Below are 18,121 nucleotides of genomic sequence, written 5' to 3' on the forward strand. Positions count from 1 at the left end.
CAATAGAAATGATGTATGGTATTCTTTATTACTTAAATATACTTTATGTGGAACTCACTCTAACAGTGAATTCAATTTCAAAATCAGAGTTGAATGAATGTATTAAAAGGTAAAGATCATAATTTCCAACATGGAACTTGTTAGACAAAACAATAATAATTTCACCTTTGCAACACTGTTGTTAGAATAAATGAAACTATATGACTGAGTTAAACCATTCAATCAGTCTTGCTTCCAAGACCTTTTTGTAGAAGGAAAATATAACCACAAAATGATAATTCTGTATGCACATCTATTCAAATTAGCTTATTATAATTTCATTAGAAATATCTTTATATTCTTCTACATATATCTCCTAAACCCTATATGGAGATGGTACTAGTGAACATTAGATATGGTGCAGTAATATCTTCTTAACCAAAACAACTCTTCTGCTACTTGGCAAGGTATGCTCTCAAGTACATTTATGCAGATATCATGTTGAACTTGAAAAAAACAACGATTATCCTACTAAAACAAAATGGTTAATGCTTAATAATAAAACTCTACTAAAAACTTGGAAATTATTAAAAAAGTATTTCTATATTTCTTGTAATTTATTTGTGAACCTGACGATGACCAAAGAAGGTCGAAACATTGTTTGCTTCTCTACGTAAAATATTTTCTCAACCCAAACAAGCAGTTTTTATACATATAATAGGATATAAAAGTTAGGCTTAAACACAAAATCTATGATAATAAACAGTAACAACAACAAAAAAGTAATTATACTGGATGTACTAACTGGTATAACCAATACATTATTTCTAAAACATAAACAATGTTTCTTTTCTTGAACTGTTATCACAGAAGAATATTGTTTTGAAAATTGTATTCTTGTTTTCTCTAATACATTGCCTTACCAAAGGAAACTCAATGTCTCCCATACTACATATATGAAACATCAGGGGATATTTCTTCTGTGACTACAGAAGCCACATGTTTTTGCTTAACCCTTTTGTAACAGGTCAGGGTTCAAAGGCCAGGCCATTTCATTTGTTGACTTGCATTCAAAATCCCATTGAACTATTATTTTATAAATTTATGTCAACAAATTTGGAATCAAATTGTAGCTTAAAGTTCAAACTTTAATTTTATATGAGTTAATTTCTCAATTTAAAAGTAAATATTAAACAAACAGACCTAAATATAGATTTTAGCGTGTCACATGGTATGTTGATTGCAGTGCATTTTAAAATTAACTGAGTATTTTGACATCACAAATATCTAATTTCTTACAAATTAGGAACTCAAATTAATAATATTAACAACTTAGTACATAAAACAAGAACCTCATATGTGTTATTTTGCTGAGACATGTCTTATGTACTGAATCAAACACTGTGGCTCTGTTCAACTCTTTCCATTTTTTGAAATGATCCCTTACGTACTATTACTACAGCACGACATGTGAATAACCATTCAAGAGCTTAGAATGGCCCCAGAGTGGGTTTTCTGCCATTTTAATCTTTGTAAAGGTTTCCACGCTCTTTCCATCCAAGTTTTTAAAGAGATAGATTGTGTCTTTAGTCTGTTCATAGTTTCATACTTTGTGTAGTCCTAAATACAGCTTACTTACTAAGGCTAATAAATTATGGTGGAATTCTGTGGTACCAGTATAATTATTTATGATGTTTTGGTTATTCAACTGTATATATAAAATAAAAATTTTGTTTGATAACCTCCATGTGCAAAATTTTAAAAGACTTAACCTGTGTCCAGCAACAACTGAGTACAAAATTCACAGTAAGAAGAGATAATTATTTGCTTTACTTCTTGATTTATTGTTCTATATTAAAAAAAAAAAAAAGTTTAATAATTTATTTCTAAATAGTAATAATCTATACACATAATGTATAATAAATGAAATGTGACTATATTACAAAATACTAGTCCACTAAAACTCAGCCAGAACAGGGAAGACTAAGGGTCAGTCTTATATTAATGGATATGAGACCTGAGATCATATGCACCACGTTAATGCAAGCTATGCAATGTTAGGTAGGTATGTATGGAAGATCATTATAATAAAAAATAAATATACATGTTCATATTATGAGACTATCTACTATATAAACACTATTCATTTTCTTAAGAATCTGAAACACCTCAATTAGATCCCCTCTAACCCTTAATTTTTTGAAAGAAAATTTCAGATATTTTAAGCTGCTCCCACATTAGGACTTTACCCATTGCACATATACTATTATGTCCTTTGAACACTTTCCAAAAATTCTATGTCCTTATTAAGATGTAGGAATTTCATTACTCTACAGCAGTTTTTTCTAAACACTTTTTAATGGGAGAGTGAAAATAACAATGGAAGAAACAGAAGAGTTTGTATAACCAACTTTTTTGAAAGCATAATCTACATAGTCGTTCAACATGCATGTGATATAGAATTTAAAAAGTATTTATTCATTGTTGATTAGTTTGCTCCATAAGGGTTACGTATATTTTATAAACTTCTGACATTCACATATATTGAGCTACAGTGTATAAATGCTAAAGAGTTTGTAAGTAATGTATGTAAATTAATGTGCGCAGGACAGCTGTTGGTAAACACATCATACCATGCATTTTACATTCTACTACTGCTTGATATTAATATAAACCTTTTCACTGTATTTGGAACAAATGATTCCTACTGTCATTTGAAATTGCCACACATGATGTCTGGGAGTAAAATGAGTTGGAAGAAAATTATTTAATGGCATCCTATCTACTGTTGATATCTTGTTTTCCCTCAGTATTTTCCCTTCAGCTCTTTACTAACAAAACAAGATGTCTAAGCAGAATGTACAACTGTGTACCAACTGTGCCTACTTCACTAGAATTGTGAGTAGTAACACTACTTACTATGTAAATATCCTTGATGCACTTGGCTCAGATAATTTAGAAGATAACAAAAGTAAGTCAAGTGGTGTTTGAATGTATGATGATGAAGAAACAATGAAACAAGATGCTAACTCCCCATTTAGTGAGGATAGTCAAAATGATAAACCCAGACCCAGCAGAAATAAATGTAAAAAGGTTTGACAATGGAATATATGAGAGAAGCCATTTCCAGAGGAACTACAGCAGGCAATTTCTTCATGATAATTCAGCACATGCAACTATTGGTTCAAAACTGGTACCATCAGAAGCTGTTGTTGTCGTAATATTAAATTGTGAATTTATAAGTACTGGTTGAATATTGGTAATTGAACAAGACAGAATTCATAAATAAAGAAATCACTCTTGATAATGAATTATAAAGAATACTTTGAAATGTGAAAGTCAGCAAATGAACATTTTAATAACAAGAAAAAAGGTGTCTGAAATCAAGTATTGGGTCTTAACACTTTATATGCAAAAACGGCTCGTTTGGGTTGAGAAAATATTTTACATAGAAGAGCAAACAACGTTTCGACCTTCTTCGGTTGAAAGAACAAACATAAACAAACGCAAAATTAAAGAAGCCTTACTTATACAACAACTTAAACCCAAAATAAACCAATATAAAGGAATGCCTTTATACCTATATTAATATAATAAAATAAATAAAATTATATATTCAAACATCTAATACCACCCTTTACATTTCGACACACAGTTACACAACCCCTTTCAAACATGTGGTCAGCTTCCGGTCAGTTACCTCTTTCTTTGTGAACCTGACGATGACCGAAGAAGGTCGAAACGTTGTTCGCTCTTCTGTGTAAAATATTTTCTCAACCCAAACGAGCCGTTTTTGCATATAAATTTCTCAACAAGTGGGTTTCTCGACATCACTGGGTCTTAACACTGTCATGCCAAATTGAGAAGTGAAGATTAGATTCAGTTGCATAGAAGTAGTCAGCTGTGACAGAGTATAAGGCAATTTTATTGGTGAAGGGTTCTCACATACTAATTTACATGCTTAAATCGGCTGAACTATGTGATAAATGTTTAAAATTTAGGTGCAAGTTTCAAGGCTTGTAGGGAGCAAAAATCTGTACATTAAAGGGCAGTCAAATCAACAACAGCTGTAACTGTGAGAAGCGACAAACATATCAGAATTTATATTTGTTTCTCCTTGCCCTACCATTTACATTATTCAGTAAAAAAAAAAAAATGTTGAAATGGATGACTTGCCACCTTGCTTTATGTTCTTAATAATTCTAAAATACAGATCTATGACACCAACAATGAAGTCCAATGAAAATGTATGTAACAAGAGCTAAGGAGTTAGTGGAATATCATAACCAAGTACATTCTGCTAACCGATTATTTATGAGATTTGGACAGTTTAAGTAATTAAAATTAGTAATCAGGGTTCACACTGGACATCAATAAAGCACTTTTTCATAGTCTACAGTCTCAATTTCAAGTGCTTCAGCAGAAATTACCTTTACAAAGAACTACTGACAAACTCACTTAGCTGACAAGATAAAAAAACAGCAATTTTTAAAGTTACACACAGCTTTGAACTGTAATAAAATAAAATGACAATTTTATCACATCATTTAGCAATTCAATCTTCCAGTTTTAACATTTTTTCTAGTTTTTTCATTTCATCTTCCAATTTCCTTTTCTTCAGAAAACTTCCCATTTCTTTTTTTCACTTCATCACTTCTGGGTTTCCTTTTTCTTTTTAGCTAAGTAGGCATTATATTTCTGCTTTGTTGACCTACAAAAGAGCCTGAGAGACTTGCCAATCTTTACATTCAAAACACTTCCAACAGTCTTTATGTGGTCCACCACAACACATTATGCAACAAGTCTCTCAGTGAACAGATTATCATGCATCATCAGCATGTTAACCTAGAAGCCTCACTCCATAAACGTTTGGCAACATAACAAACTTTTCATGGTTGATCAGATATCACAACAATTACTTGTTACAAGGTGTACATAGAGGGAACTGTCTAGCCACACAGCTGGGTTACATTCCTTGAAGGCAAAGTGATCTTCCTTCACTAGTCTGCATTAAGTTCCAGCACTGCCAAAAATCTTGTCACAATTTTGTTCTTGCATTTCACAATCCTCTTGTTATGCTTCTGAGCTGTGTCTACATACTTGAGAATTACTATTGGATCGAAACAGTCCATGTTTCTCACAATTCCATATTTCAATGGGTGTTCATTTTGCAATAGCTTCACAGCTTCCACTAACATTTTCCTACAATCCATATGGAATTCCAAAATATCTGTCACTAATGTTCTTCTTGAGAAATAAGCTAACCATATTTTCACTGATTATTCCCATGTCAACATTTTTGCAGGATTTCAACACTATTGTCATCCCTGTCAATATTCCTTATATCAAAGGCACTCAGACTCTTGCCTTGTATTAGACAAACTTTGTCATTAGGATCATCATCATATTTGTCAAATGAGTTGCACAGAAAGGGATCACTATGTTATCAGTTTGATACTTGAAATTCTTTTACTTATTGTGCAAATATTACTAATAATTGTGAAAAATAACTTCAATGATTTGATTATTTTTCAATATTACTTTAATTGTGATTTATATTAATAATTATTTTATGTGGTACTAATAGCTGTGATCTATGATCACATAACTTATTCGCTTTTTTGGTATGCTCACTACCATATGCCAACCACATAATGTGGGTTGAATTTGCCACTAAAATTCCAAATCAACCATGTAAAATCAACAGTTTAATCTGCAAAGATGATGATCTTAGAGATTCTCTTCTAACATCATGTATTTTGTTAATTGAACAGAGGTAATCATTGTAGTTCAAAGTTAATTTTTATAAGAAAATTATCTCAAAATGGCATCAAATCATTCCAGTATTTTCACACATGAAGAAACAACTGTACCTGCAAAAGCTGTCAATGTTTCTGGCACTGAACCTAAGTTATTCAATGATAATTTTGAGCATATGACTGAACAAAATATGTGCCTAAAAGGTTAATCAAGTTAACTGCTCAGCTCTGGTTCTAACTCATGCTTAAAGGTCATCTCCTGTATTACTCATTCTTTTCAAGTTCTAGTATTAAAATAGGAAACAGTTTGGAGTTAACACTATTTCTGTATTTTGTTCATATACTATATTTATCTTATGTTTCCTTCATTTAACTTATCCTAGTCCGCAGTACTGTGTGATCCTAGTTTAACTCTCTCAACATGGGCTCAGTAAATCTGACTATGTGAACTCTTTGTTCTTGTTTAAAATCTTTACAAATTGAATGTCTAACTCTCAATAGTTATATATTCACAAAATTTGGCAGTCCTTCTGTTAATTTCTTTCAAATATAAAAAGTCATTTTTATACACTAAAATACAGATTTGTCCATGATTATATTAAGTATTTGTTTTGAATAGTCTATTAGCAAAGTAAATTTCATGTAACAATTAAAAAGTATTCCCTCATCTTAATAACCTCAAATATACTTTTTGTAATCTCTTCAACCTCCCATGTGCATTTAAAGCATTTTTGTCAATAAAACTTATCTATTTGACTGACCATGTAAACTGCCAGAAAAAACTGATCAAAATTAATCCAAATTAGCCTTTATTTCTAGAATGACTTCAAATTGTAACATAAAACTACATTAACATATCCCAAGCATCTTTAAGTTTGTAACACCATACATCTATTTATAAATAAATTTTATCATCCGTTGAACTGTGTATAATCAACATCTGTACCATTACAAGTTGTAAATCACTCAAGAACACATGCATCTAATGTTGTTATTGAAGTACATTACCCATGAGCTACAAGCTGCTTGCATGCATGCCTTATGAAATGTTTTCATTACATTATTTATTTTACCTAATATTAACTAATCTGAAAAGATACCTATTTTATAATAATAAATAAAGAATAAACATAAAAAACAAAATAAAATACCCAATCTTTTGTTGTTGTTGTCAACTGTCGAGGACATTTAAGCCTAATGTTTTAATATTAATGGTTGAAACAAACAATTATTTCTTAATGATGAGAAACCCACTTGAAGTTAAAATGGATCTCAGGACAACTGGTATGAGTGTTAATAATTTTACTAATAAAGCAGAGAACAAGGTTTCTACCTTCCTAGGTCATCTTCAGGTTAACAAAGAGAGAATTTGCAGTTGACCATTGACAAACACATCTTAGGGACAAGAGTATAAACAGGTATGCCCCCCCCCTACTATCCCATAACAGAGATGGAATATTTTTATTATTAGTATCCCATTAGAAGAAAACCACTGCAGTAAAATGAAAATTTTTTATCTTTATAATTGACCATTTCATATGAAACAAACTAATATATACTACTAAAATATGGATTATTAATTATATTTTATGCTATAATAATTGGTATAACAAAAAGTAGTTTAATAAAATTGTGAATGTAAGACACTAAAATTCTGTATCATGCACAGTAAAGGATGCTGAGGGTGAGGGAGTTAAATAATGAAGAAATATTTCTTTATTATGAATACAGAGATTGAAATTAAAATTTTTAGCCATTGAAAATTTGTGTTTAATTACTTTAAAGTTATAATTTCTCTTCATTGAAAATGTATTTTTGATAGGTACTTATATATATTCCTTCTCACAGCTATGGCTATTCTCATGATGCGATAAACCTCCACCAATAAGACTACAACATACCCTTCTGACATGTGACTAATTCTACTGAACTATCACTGAGTTTTGGAAATACATATTTAGTACAGGAAAATTCTGATGTGCGAACTTACCTTTAGTCCCATATATGGCTAGAATCCCACACTGAACAGGCATAAGGACTGGTGTGAGGAAAAGAAAGAAACATGCTTTGAAAGCATTCTAAGAGCACAGGAAAAGTGAAGATCCTACATAGGAGATCACACCCGCACTAGGTATTCTTTATACCCAACGTGGAAAGAGATGTTGCACAAATGGGCAGAAAAGAAAGAAGCACATCCAAAAAGGAGAGAACAGTGTTTGGATAGGGATCCAAACCACATATCAGAATCTAAATACCTTGGAAGAAAGTAATAAGAGTAGAATAAAATGTTATCCCAAAAAGTGTAAAATGGTTTGGGTGCAATGAACCTTACAAGTCAACTGCATCCAAAACCCAGCCATTGGGGGCTATCACACATGTGGAGGTAGGAAAGAAGATTATATTGGCAGACTGGAAGGAGATATGAGAAAAGTGATATTAAATTATTCATCTGGGAACCAGATACCTTGATAATTAAGATAATATGTCCCTGTACTGTGTGATATCCACCTCAAAACTAACCATATAAAAACAATCTCCAGTGCAATATCATCCTTGGTATGTGAAAATATTAGAAGAGTAGTGCAAGAGGGAGAACCATAGTAATCTGCATGTTCATCTCTGTGACTCATTACATGCTAGCAAGAAACACAAGGCCAATTGGGTAAGGGAACAGACACTAGTAATACATGCGTGAGAATTTGTGCTGATTGGACTTACTCTGAATTCAAAATCCAAACACTTGGACCAGCATAATGCAGGGGTAGAATGAAAGATTCAAACTGAAAGTGTGAACTGCAATTTTGACAGCTCACTGCAAGAACTGCAACATTCCCTTAGATACACCCATTCAGATATGGAACATCAGAATGGAGAGAATTTTGTCATCTACACCAGCAGAACACCACTACACTACTCTCAACTGAATAGATTCATGATTTTTTGTATTATAATATTACTATTACATTCAGGGGAATACTTCCATTGTCCACCACCCCAGCAACTTGAAACTGAAAAGTGGTAAGGGCTTTCATGTTCTGCTGGAAGAAAAAAAAAAAAAAAGGGGGGGGGGAGGGAGAGAATAAAATGTTCTAGAGAAATGTTAGCATCAAGACAGTGCAATGGACGACTACAGAAATCCTATCATGAAAAGTAGGCCCATTCTGATTTATTCAAGCACAGGCATGACAGAAATAAGCAGTATTATGCATTAAATTTATCCCAAGTCCACCCATCATGTTATGTATGACAATTTAAAATAGCTGGAAATTTCAATTTAGAAGATAATTGTTAATATTTATTGAATTTATGATATTTACCAACAAGATTGATATGCAGTTTTCTTTCTTAACACAAATATATTTTAATATACAAATGACAACACAAATTATAACAGTTATTACAAATAATAATTTATATACGAAAGTTTTACAAAATAAATAAGGCTTTGCCTTTTGTCAGCTCTGGAACTGAATATTTTATCAATGGTTTATGAGAAGTTAATTAGCTTTATATATATATATATGCACAAAAACAGCTCGTTTGAGTTGAGAAAATATTTTACATAGAAGAGCGAACAACGTTTCGACCTTCAGTCATCGTCAGGTTGAACCCAATATATATTTCTCTACAAGTGGGTTTTCTCGACATCACTGATAATTAGCTTTATGTTGATACACTTCTCTTAATGAGAAAGAAGCTAGCCTCTTCACACACGAGACTTTTCCTGACAAAAATATCTAATATCCTCATTAGAAAAACTGAGGTCCAAAGTTAATTTACTGAACTTTGTAATGTTTGAAATCTATAAATGTTCCTGGTCAAATATCTATATTTTTCTTATTAATGAGCATTTATCACAATTATAGCTTCCAAGGTTTGTAGTATACTGACTGCAGCAAATCAACAATATTAAGTCTTTCCATGCATTACGATTTATAAACTTTAAGACAAGGTTCTTAAGAGTTTAGTTGGCAATACTGGCAATCAATCATATTTTACACACACACACACGAAGCACACTATTGATTCTTACACTTGAGAATATTCAACAAATTTAGAGAATAGGTGGGATTTTCATAACATGTTTAATACTGTAAGTTACATACATTTGTAAACATATATTAAACTAAAACAAACATTGATATTAATATAAATATATAATAGTAAATATGTTACAGCAACTATCCCCTTCTGCTTTACCCATGAACACCACGAGAAAGTAAGATCTGGGATGGGTATATTAATGAAGCAGACACACCAGAAAGAAAAACCTACAAGTAATACTGGATAACACCCATTTTAACAATGTGCATTTAGTGGCCTCAAAGTTATAAATGTGATCATGGCTATACAATGAGGATATGACTAATTTAAGTATACGTGGACAGGAGCCACTCATTACAGAGTAGAATTCTTAAAAGAAAAACAGGGCCATGGCCCTGAAAAATAAGAGGTAAACATATACAAAAAGGTAACTTATCCAGTAATAGTCCCACTGAAGATTGATAGATTGCAACAAGTGGAAGAAAGTAATCTGATAAGGAAGAAACAGATTCCCAAAACATATAATAGGAAATACATATGAGGTGTCGTCCCATTTCTTAATGGAAGAAGTATCTGGAAAAGTATGATAGGGGCAAAATATAGGTAAAAAGTAAGGGGTCTGATTAGAGTGAAGACACCAGGAATTAAGGGAAGAACAAGACATGGAAGAAAAACAAATGAGTCAAAAATCAAATTCAACTATGAAGGGAAGAAGAAAAAAAGTCACAGGAAGAAGAGTGGTGCCATGAAATGAAACTGTTGAAAAGGGAACCAACCAAAAAAAGCCTTGAAGACAACTGATCAACCAAGAGCACATACAGAACATAGAAGGTCATTTAGATCCAACTGGGAATAAAAGTGGAAGATGGAAGGAAAAGAAAGTGTTGAAAATGGCTCATTTGGGTTGAGAATATATTTTACGTGGAGGAGCGAACAATGTTTGACCTTCTTGGTCATCATCAGGTTGACGATGACCAAAGAAGGTCGAAACATTGTTCGCTCCTCCACGTAAAATATATTCTCAATCTAAATGAGCCATTTTTACACATATATTTTCTCTACAAGTGGGTTTTCTCGACATTACTGATGAAAAGGAAGATCATACCATCAGTTATTAAAGTGTAGATTAGTAAAAACTGATCCAGAACTAAACACAATGGATCAAGCTCAATCAACCAAGAAAACCAGACCTTTACTGCACAGGAATAAACAAAACAGTGTCATGGAAAAATAAAATAATCTGGTGAAGATGAAGGATAGGATTATAAAATCAAAGCACAAATGCATCTCAATTCTGTCTAAATGCAGAGACAGCCAGAGTGAGTAGATGAAACACCAGAGACCAAAAAAGTGGTAACTTGGATTTCAGGAAAGAAGCAAACACATCTAACTGAAAAGTACTCCACTGGAATCATAGCCAGAGTGTGATGATACTGGAGAGATGATCCACAACAAAGTTGAAAGCACCTAGAACATGACATACTAGGAGATGTACATCAAGTGTGTGGGCCAAAAAAAGGGAGACCAAAGACAGATCATGAAGGGCACTGGAATGATTCCCCATCTGGTGAGTGATCTAATTCATCACTGTCAAATTGTTGGAATGAATCATGGTTAGTTTAATCCTGACCAGAGGGAGAAACTGAACCAGAGAAAGTTCCAGAACTGTTCGCTGTATACTATTTTGTCTTTAAGTTGATAAGTATGAGGCTTGAAGAGAAGTATAGATCTAGTAAAGTTGGGTGTTATAAAAGATACCCTCAAATGACAAGAACATTAGGTAGATAATGGAAAAAGACGTCTATAACCAGAAAATCCAATCAGTTGAGCCATGTGGGTAAAAAGCAAACGAGTATGTTGTGAGAACTCCAGTACAGAATGAGCTAACAAAAGCTAAACAGTCAAGCTAGTACAAGTACAACTGCCCAACATGCTGAAGTCAAATAAAACTATCATCTGATAAAAAACACCTAATGGAACTGAAACAAGTTCAAAGGGTAAGGTGTGAAACTAGTACCCAACTAAATGTTGAACAAACCTAAGATGGTATCATGAGAGATGAAAATTAGGAATGTAGGTATAAGAATACAAAACATCTTTCTTGAACATCCTCGGTCCTGGAAAAATGGCCCACCAGTGTGATAAATGACAATACAGCAAAATAGGAAAGAACAAAGAAGTGATTGAGATAGGACAGATCAATCACAAAACTCCAACCTGCATAAAAAATATGACTAATGGAGGAACCCTTTGAGGTATGTCAGGTAAATGACAGGAAAGTGCTAGACATGGGATGCCACGAGTGAAGAATGGATAGGCTCAGAATGAAACAAATGAGCAATTAAAAAAGAAAAACATGAATGGAACATCACAGACACCCTATATAATGTTAAAATCACAGGAGTAACCCCCATAAAAATGGACCTCTGGAGAAAAGAAAACTGGCCATATGTTCCAAGTACAAATCGATGGTAAATAAACTTGCTACAAGACCATGTCCCATTTCAGAAGATTCCAGAAGCAAAGAAACTAAGTGTGTATGGAAAGAGTCAAATCTACATGGAAGTAAGGAGAGGGGAGGTATCCTATAAATTAGGCAGAACACCTCAAAGGAAATGCATGATAAACAATTCCTGTAGTAGAGTTGATAGAGGAAGATAAAGGCTGGAAAACTTGGTGAGAGAAGATTATTATGGTCCACTCTTCACACAGACAACAGAGGTTCCAATTGCAGAGAATCAAGAAAACAATCTACCTTATGGTAAGCAAAGTCAAAATGAGCCAAAACTAGTGGAGGGTAAGTCATCCAAGTACTCTCTCTTGAAAAAGACAGAAAGTCCAGCATGAGCCACAATGTTCAGAGGAGTAGAAAAACATTACTGTAAAATGTTAAAAAAAATATACAGCTGAGATAAGCCTAGCAGTCTCTACAGGATAGAGCTGGGAAGTAAGCAATAATTAGTTGGAGGAAAAATGTCAAAATCCATGTCATCTCAAACAAGTTCATGTTTTAGGAAGAAGGTGAGCAACCCAGAATAACTCTTTGAAAAATGTTGTTACAATTATAGTATGTTTAATATATATTTTATTTTCTATTCAAATGAATAATTTCTTGTTTGTTACTAGTAAAGGAAAGGAGTACAAGGGGTCTTTCAGCCCTTGAAGCCCACATGTAGCATGCAGATTAGTTAAGATTCCCACCACTAATTTTAAGCTCATGCAGTGTCATATTGGGATACTGGCACATTTCAATCTATGGTTGCAAGTTTTACAACAGATCTTGTTTCTGAGGGAATGACATTATGGTATCAATTTGAGGTACACTTTCAACACCAGTGACTAAGATGAAACCCATATCTGCACTGGTCTCCCAGCAGACTTCACTGTGGATGTTGTAAGTTGACTGTTATACCATTCTCCTTTCTGTAACTGAACATTCTAAATTCATCTTTAAAAGCACTTTCTCCTAGTTTTTCTCAGTCCAATGCTTAGAGTTTGATGCCCATTTAACTATTTGGTTATCACTTCTAAAGAATGTTTTTCCAGCAGCTACAGATCTACTATACGCAAATGTAAATCTTACTTTTCTAAATGCAACATTTAAGCTTGTCCATTCAGTTACAATGTAGTCAAGATCTCTAATGATTACTGTTAAAAACTTTCAAATTACTTAGTCACTTTTGAATGTTCTGCTTTGATGAATATGATCAGCAGTACTAATTCAATCTTCTGAGATTCTAACCAGCTCCTACTACAACATGTCACTTCAATCTGTTACATGGAGTACCTTTGTATTTCTTCCATGGTAGCTGTGAGTGCATTCTCCACACTAATGGTTGGTTTGGTAATGTCACAACAATATGTAAAATATAGGTTGTAACAAGTTGTTAACAATGTGCTACATTATATTTTATATAAAGTCAGAATGTAACTTCACAATATACATCTAGTGCTATTAATAGCAATAACATGGAATACTATATTGCATACAAAAAGCAAAAAAAAGTGCATCACCTGGTAGTATAGCTCATAGGCTATTATGAAATTCATCCCCACTATTTTTTTTTTTTGGTGTTTAAATATTAGTTTCATATATTTCATGTTAATATTCAAATAAAAAAAATGTTACAATTTTGTAAAATACTATTTTTCATACAAAAATACCAAAGGAAAATTCAATAGAATCAAGTTGCCTATATTTGATGTAATTTGATACATTTGGATAAGTTCAAACCTCAGGAATGACATGTTTAGCTTAATTACACCAAGCCTGAATAAGAAGATATCAACTGTCTTACATTCTTAAATCATGAACTTTAAATCTCCAAAATACTTCATCATTCAAAGGTATATAATGACAAGAACACTTCCTAACACTCATATAATTTGTAGAAAGTTTAAAAATCACTTATTAAAAACTCTTTAAAAAGGAACATGAAAGCATTTTCAACAGATTATCAGAGGGAATAAATCTTATTTTTAGTGATGGTGTTCATGTTGAATGCTCAATATATACCTTGATTTATTCTTTATTTTTTGATAACTTTAGTGATATAACAGTAAAATAGTTTAATTCAGAGTTTATGATAATGAGTTGTGGTCAAAAACAAAATAAAATTTCCTAAGCAGTTTCAACTAAGTCTTGAGTTACATTCATCTATTCGGCTTAATGCTTAGACTACAAATAAGCCTACTCTCATGTGAATTTAATTTTCACAATAAATAGTTGCATACACATCTATCAATATCAATGATATAGTATTGATTTATAATGCAATTTTTTTTACATATTTGAGAGATAGAATCTGTGACAGCTTGTAGCCACTTCAGTGGGGAATAGGAAGGAAGAGCAGTTTCTTGGACAGTGAGTAAAATAATAAAGCTAACATAAATAAACCTTTTAACAAAATAAATCCTTACTGAACTAAAGACTCATTCTCAAAGTTTACAAAAATAAATCAGCACACATCAATAGAAAATGATTACTGCTTTGTACTGGTGGTTTTAAGGTTTCAATACTTGTATAGCTGCTCAACAAACAGACTACCGTGTTCAATAAAATAAACTTTGGTATAATGCAGTTAGAATTGTGGCACCAAGTTGTCAGATTTAGTACCCGAGCTCAATTTTTAGAGGTCTGGAGTGTCCAGCCCCCATTTTAAAGTTTCCACTACTATTATCTGCACACAATAGTATGTTAATTGGGCAGTTACTTTTCTCTGTTCTACATTCTTCCTTTAAGTTACCAGTGGCAAGTTCTCATGAAGTTTGGATGAAATAATTGCCAAAAATAAAAAACACAGAACTTCTCCAATGACTTCCTGGTAAAGGTAGGATAGTTTCACAAACTCAAGCACTAGAAGTGGAAGTAGTGGAGGAACTAATGAATACACAAAAAGACATGGACAAAACCTGTACCAAACTATTAGAAAACCTAGGCCTAAAAAAACTCATAGTTAAGACCTATGATGAATAGGTACTTTTTTCCATTGGTAATTATTATCCTGAATATAAACATTTATGACATACCAAACACATGTCAATTTCTAAATGTAATCAAATACTCATTTTATCAAATGGTGTAACATTTTTTTCAAGTTGCTAGCCTGAGTGCCTTATGAGGGTATGATGTTGGGAATTTGTGTATAAAGAATGCTTAAGTTGAGGGCTTTCCACCTGTGGTCGGGCTTCAACATAAAGGGAAGAAAGAACAAGGAAACATTACAAGACCTGCACCAGTACAGAATAGTTATCAATATGTATGTGGATATTTTGAGTTATAATTGACTATTATTTTGGTACAGTAAACTTAGTATAAGCTACCTGTGTAACTATTAAGAAATTATCTATTTTATGTAACTTTGTGAAAATATATGAAATCAGTAGACTGACTGTACAATGATCAGGACTATATTTACAAATCAAGATATCAATGACAAACAAAGTTTGTATCAAGTGAAGTACTTCAACATTTCATACTTCACCTCATTACCACGTTTATAAGACTTGTTATTTTATTAATTTTCCAGTGTAATACAGGTAAAATCCTAGTTTTGTTCAATTTGACAATGTTTGTAAAATTGAAATAATGAACTTCTTAATGATTTGATAGAAGCATGCAGACAAATTTATCCAAAATACCATGATGCTGATAATGAGTTAGAGATAACAGAAACTCTTAAGCATATACTGAGCAAGTATGGTAAATACCTGTTCCTGGTAAATATAACTATTAAAATATACAAAATACAGCTAAACTTGTAAAGCATTCAAAATAAGAGTACAATAGAGAATACAATGGGATTGCTGTTAAGTATGTACCAACTTTGTCTGAGCTTCATAATGAATGAAACAAAATATTCATTTTTGGAATAAACTTACGTGCAACTTTATTTGTATAGCAGGCATTTATAATGGTTAATCAACAATATTTTGGCATATAATAATAATATTATAGTCATTGGCAGAAAGACCAAAATATTAATCTTAGGCCTTCTGATTTGTGATTTTATTGTCAGATGTGTTGGTCTGTCAAAATGAATTGGTCTTTTATAGTTACAGACATGAACTGCTTTTACGTCTTCTAGGACACCTACACCAACTCCCACAACAATATAATTTAATTTAGATAAATACAGACTATATTAGAATTGTAAGATGAAAAAATTTGTAACATATTTTTGTAGGGTTGTGTAAAAACAATGTATAATTTGTTTTTGTAATTTTCTGTTAAAAATACATAATTTGTTTTGCAATTTGTAATATCATATCAATAATACTGAATAAATTATATTACTTCTCCCTCATTTATGGAGCTGAAAAATATAAACAAGATACAAAGAAGAGGTAGAAAGCAATGGGTGATAGTATCAAGTTGCCAGAGAGATAGTGGGAAGGTAATTTCAATACAGTAAAATGGTGACAAAAACATGCCATGCTGGTGTTTCAAAGTACCAAATATTTGTATATTGGTAGCTCCATTATGTAATATTACTATGCTGTAATAAAGTTGCATTTTCTTGCTTAAAATGAAACTAGGTACTATATAAGAAACAAATTACAAGCACGTTAAACATAATGCAAGTAAAATCAACTTTTCACTTACCAGCGAAACTGTTTGATACATCCAACACTCCTTTTCCTTTCCACGAACCTAAGAGAATACCTACAACACGTTTCTGATTTCCTATTTTACCCATTCGGTTAAAATGATCTACAACACTAAGCAATACTAAAGGATGAACTACAACATTAGAAACCGGTATATGTGAAGAAGGCATGATTACCCACAAACTTGCCAATTCACCTGCCTCCAGAAATTAGACCTAATCCTTTATATTTAGTTGTACTTCAACTTCTTGTCAGCTTCAAATTTAATGATTAATGAGTTGGTGAAACTGCTATTACAATACAGCTAAATAGTTTTTGTAAAAACAGTGAAAGAAAAGTTAATTTCAATTTTTACAGTAAGCCATCAAAATGACTCGCCTAAATTTCCAACGATTGTAGTGCTACCTACACCTAGCGTACTATAAAAACCCGCATAATTTAAATTTTGATAAAGTCTTTTGATTTGTATTTAAAAAAGGGCAAATACAAAATGAAAAAGAATTTTGAGAGCCTAGATCATAAAACCTTTATTAAATATCAAAGTGTGCTCTCAGAAAGGCACTGTGCCAATTAAAATAGATGATTTTAAATTTACTGAGCTTCATTTAAAGTATAATGCTTAAACAAAAGAAGAAAAATGTAGTTTATTGAACACAATTATGAGATGTATAATACCAAGTAATATTATACAGATGATATATAATAAAACATATGACCACACAGTGGCTCATTGCTGACCCTAAGGTCATATAGCCCTGAAAAGTCGTGTTTGCATATGCATAGTAGACACAACAGAAATAACTTATTGTTTAGCATTGGGTTTAACTTCAAACAAACAAAAAATAAGTCTTAAAATTATTTATTTTAATTATTATTGTGAATAACATATAAAGAGGGATTTGTATTCAAATGGTAATGTTTTTTGTTTGTATAAGAACAAATAAATAGTTTCGTCAAGTGCAAAGTTTTCTCTTTTTTACCGCCTTGCAATTCTGTTTACTTAGTATATTGCATTGCCATTTAACAAAATTTCAGTTTTTTATTTAAGATATTAGCAAAATAATATTTGAATTTATCGTTGTAAAATAATATTTCTGAAATGTTCAATAATTTGCATTTCATTTTTAAAGGGTTTCAGTTAGTTTATTTGTTTTTAATATCGAGCAAAACTGCACGAGAGCTATCTGTGCTAACCATCCCTAATTTAACAGGGTATGACTAGGGGGAAA

At 32.1% G+C, this 18,121-nt stretch overlaps 1 protein-coding gene across 1 annotated transcript in view; it reads right to left on the reverse strand.

The window, feature by feature from the left end:
* Rpn8 (regulatory particle non-ATPase 8) overlaps positions 1-17,303 on the reverse strand; it is a 57,807-nt gene extending 40,504 nt beyond the window's left edge. Inside the window, exon 1 of the mRNA XM_076494806.1 lies at positions 16,888-17,303. Within this exon, the coding sequence (XP_076350921.1) occupies positions 16,888-17,062 (175 nt within the window). The 5' untranslated portion in view covers positions 17,063-17,303. The remainder of the gene's footprint in view (positions 1-16,887) is intronic.
* Positions 17,304-18,121: the final 818 nt, after the last annotated feature.

The sequence above is a fragment of the Tachypleus tridentatus genome, chromosome 3 (genome assembly GCF_004210375.1).
Source record: "Tachypleus tridentatus isolate NWPU-2018 chromosome 3, ASM421037v1, whole genome shotgun sequence".
Taxonomy (NCBI): Eukaryota; Metazoa; Arthropoda; class Merostomata; order Xiphosura; family Limulidae; genus Tachypleus; species Tachypleus tridentatus.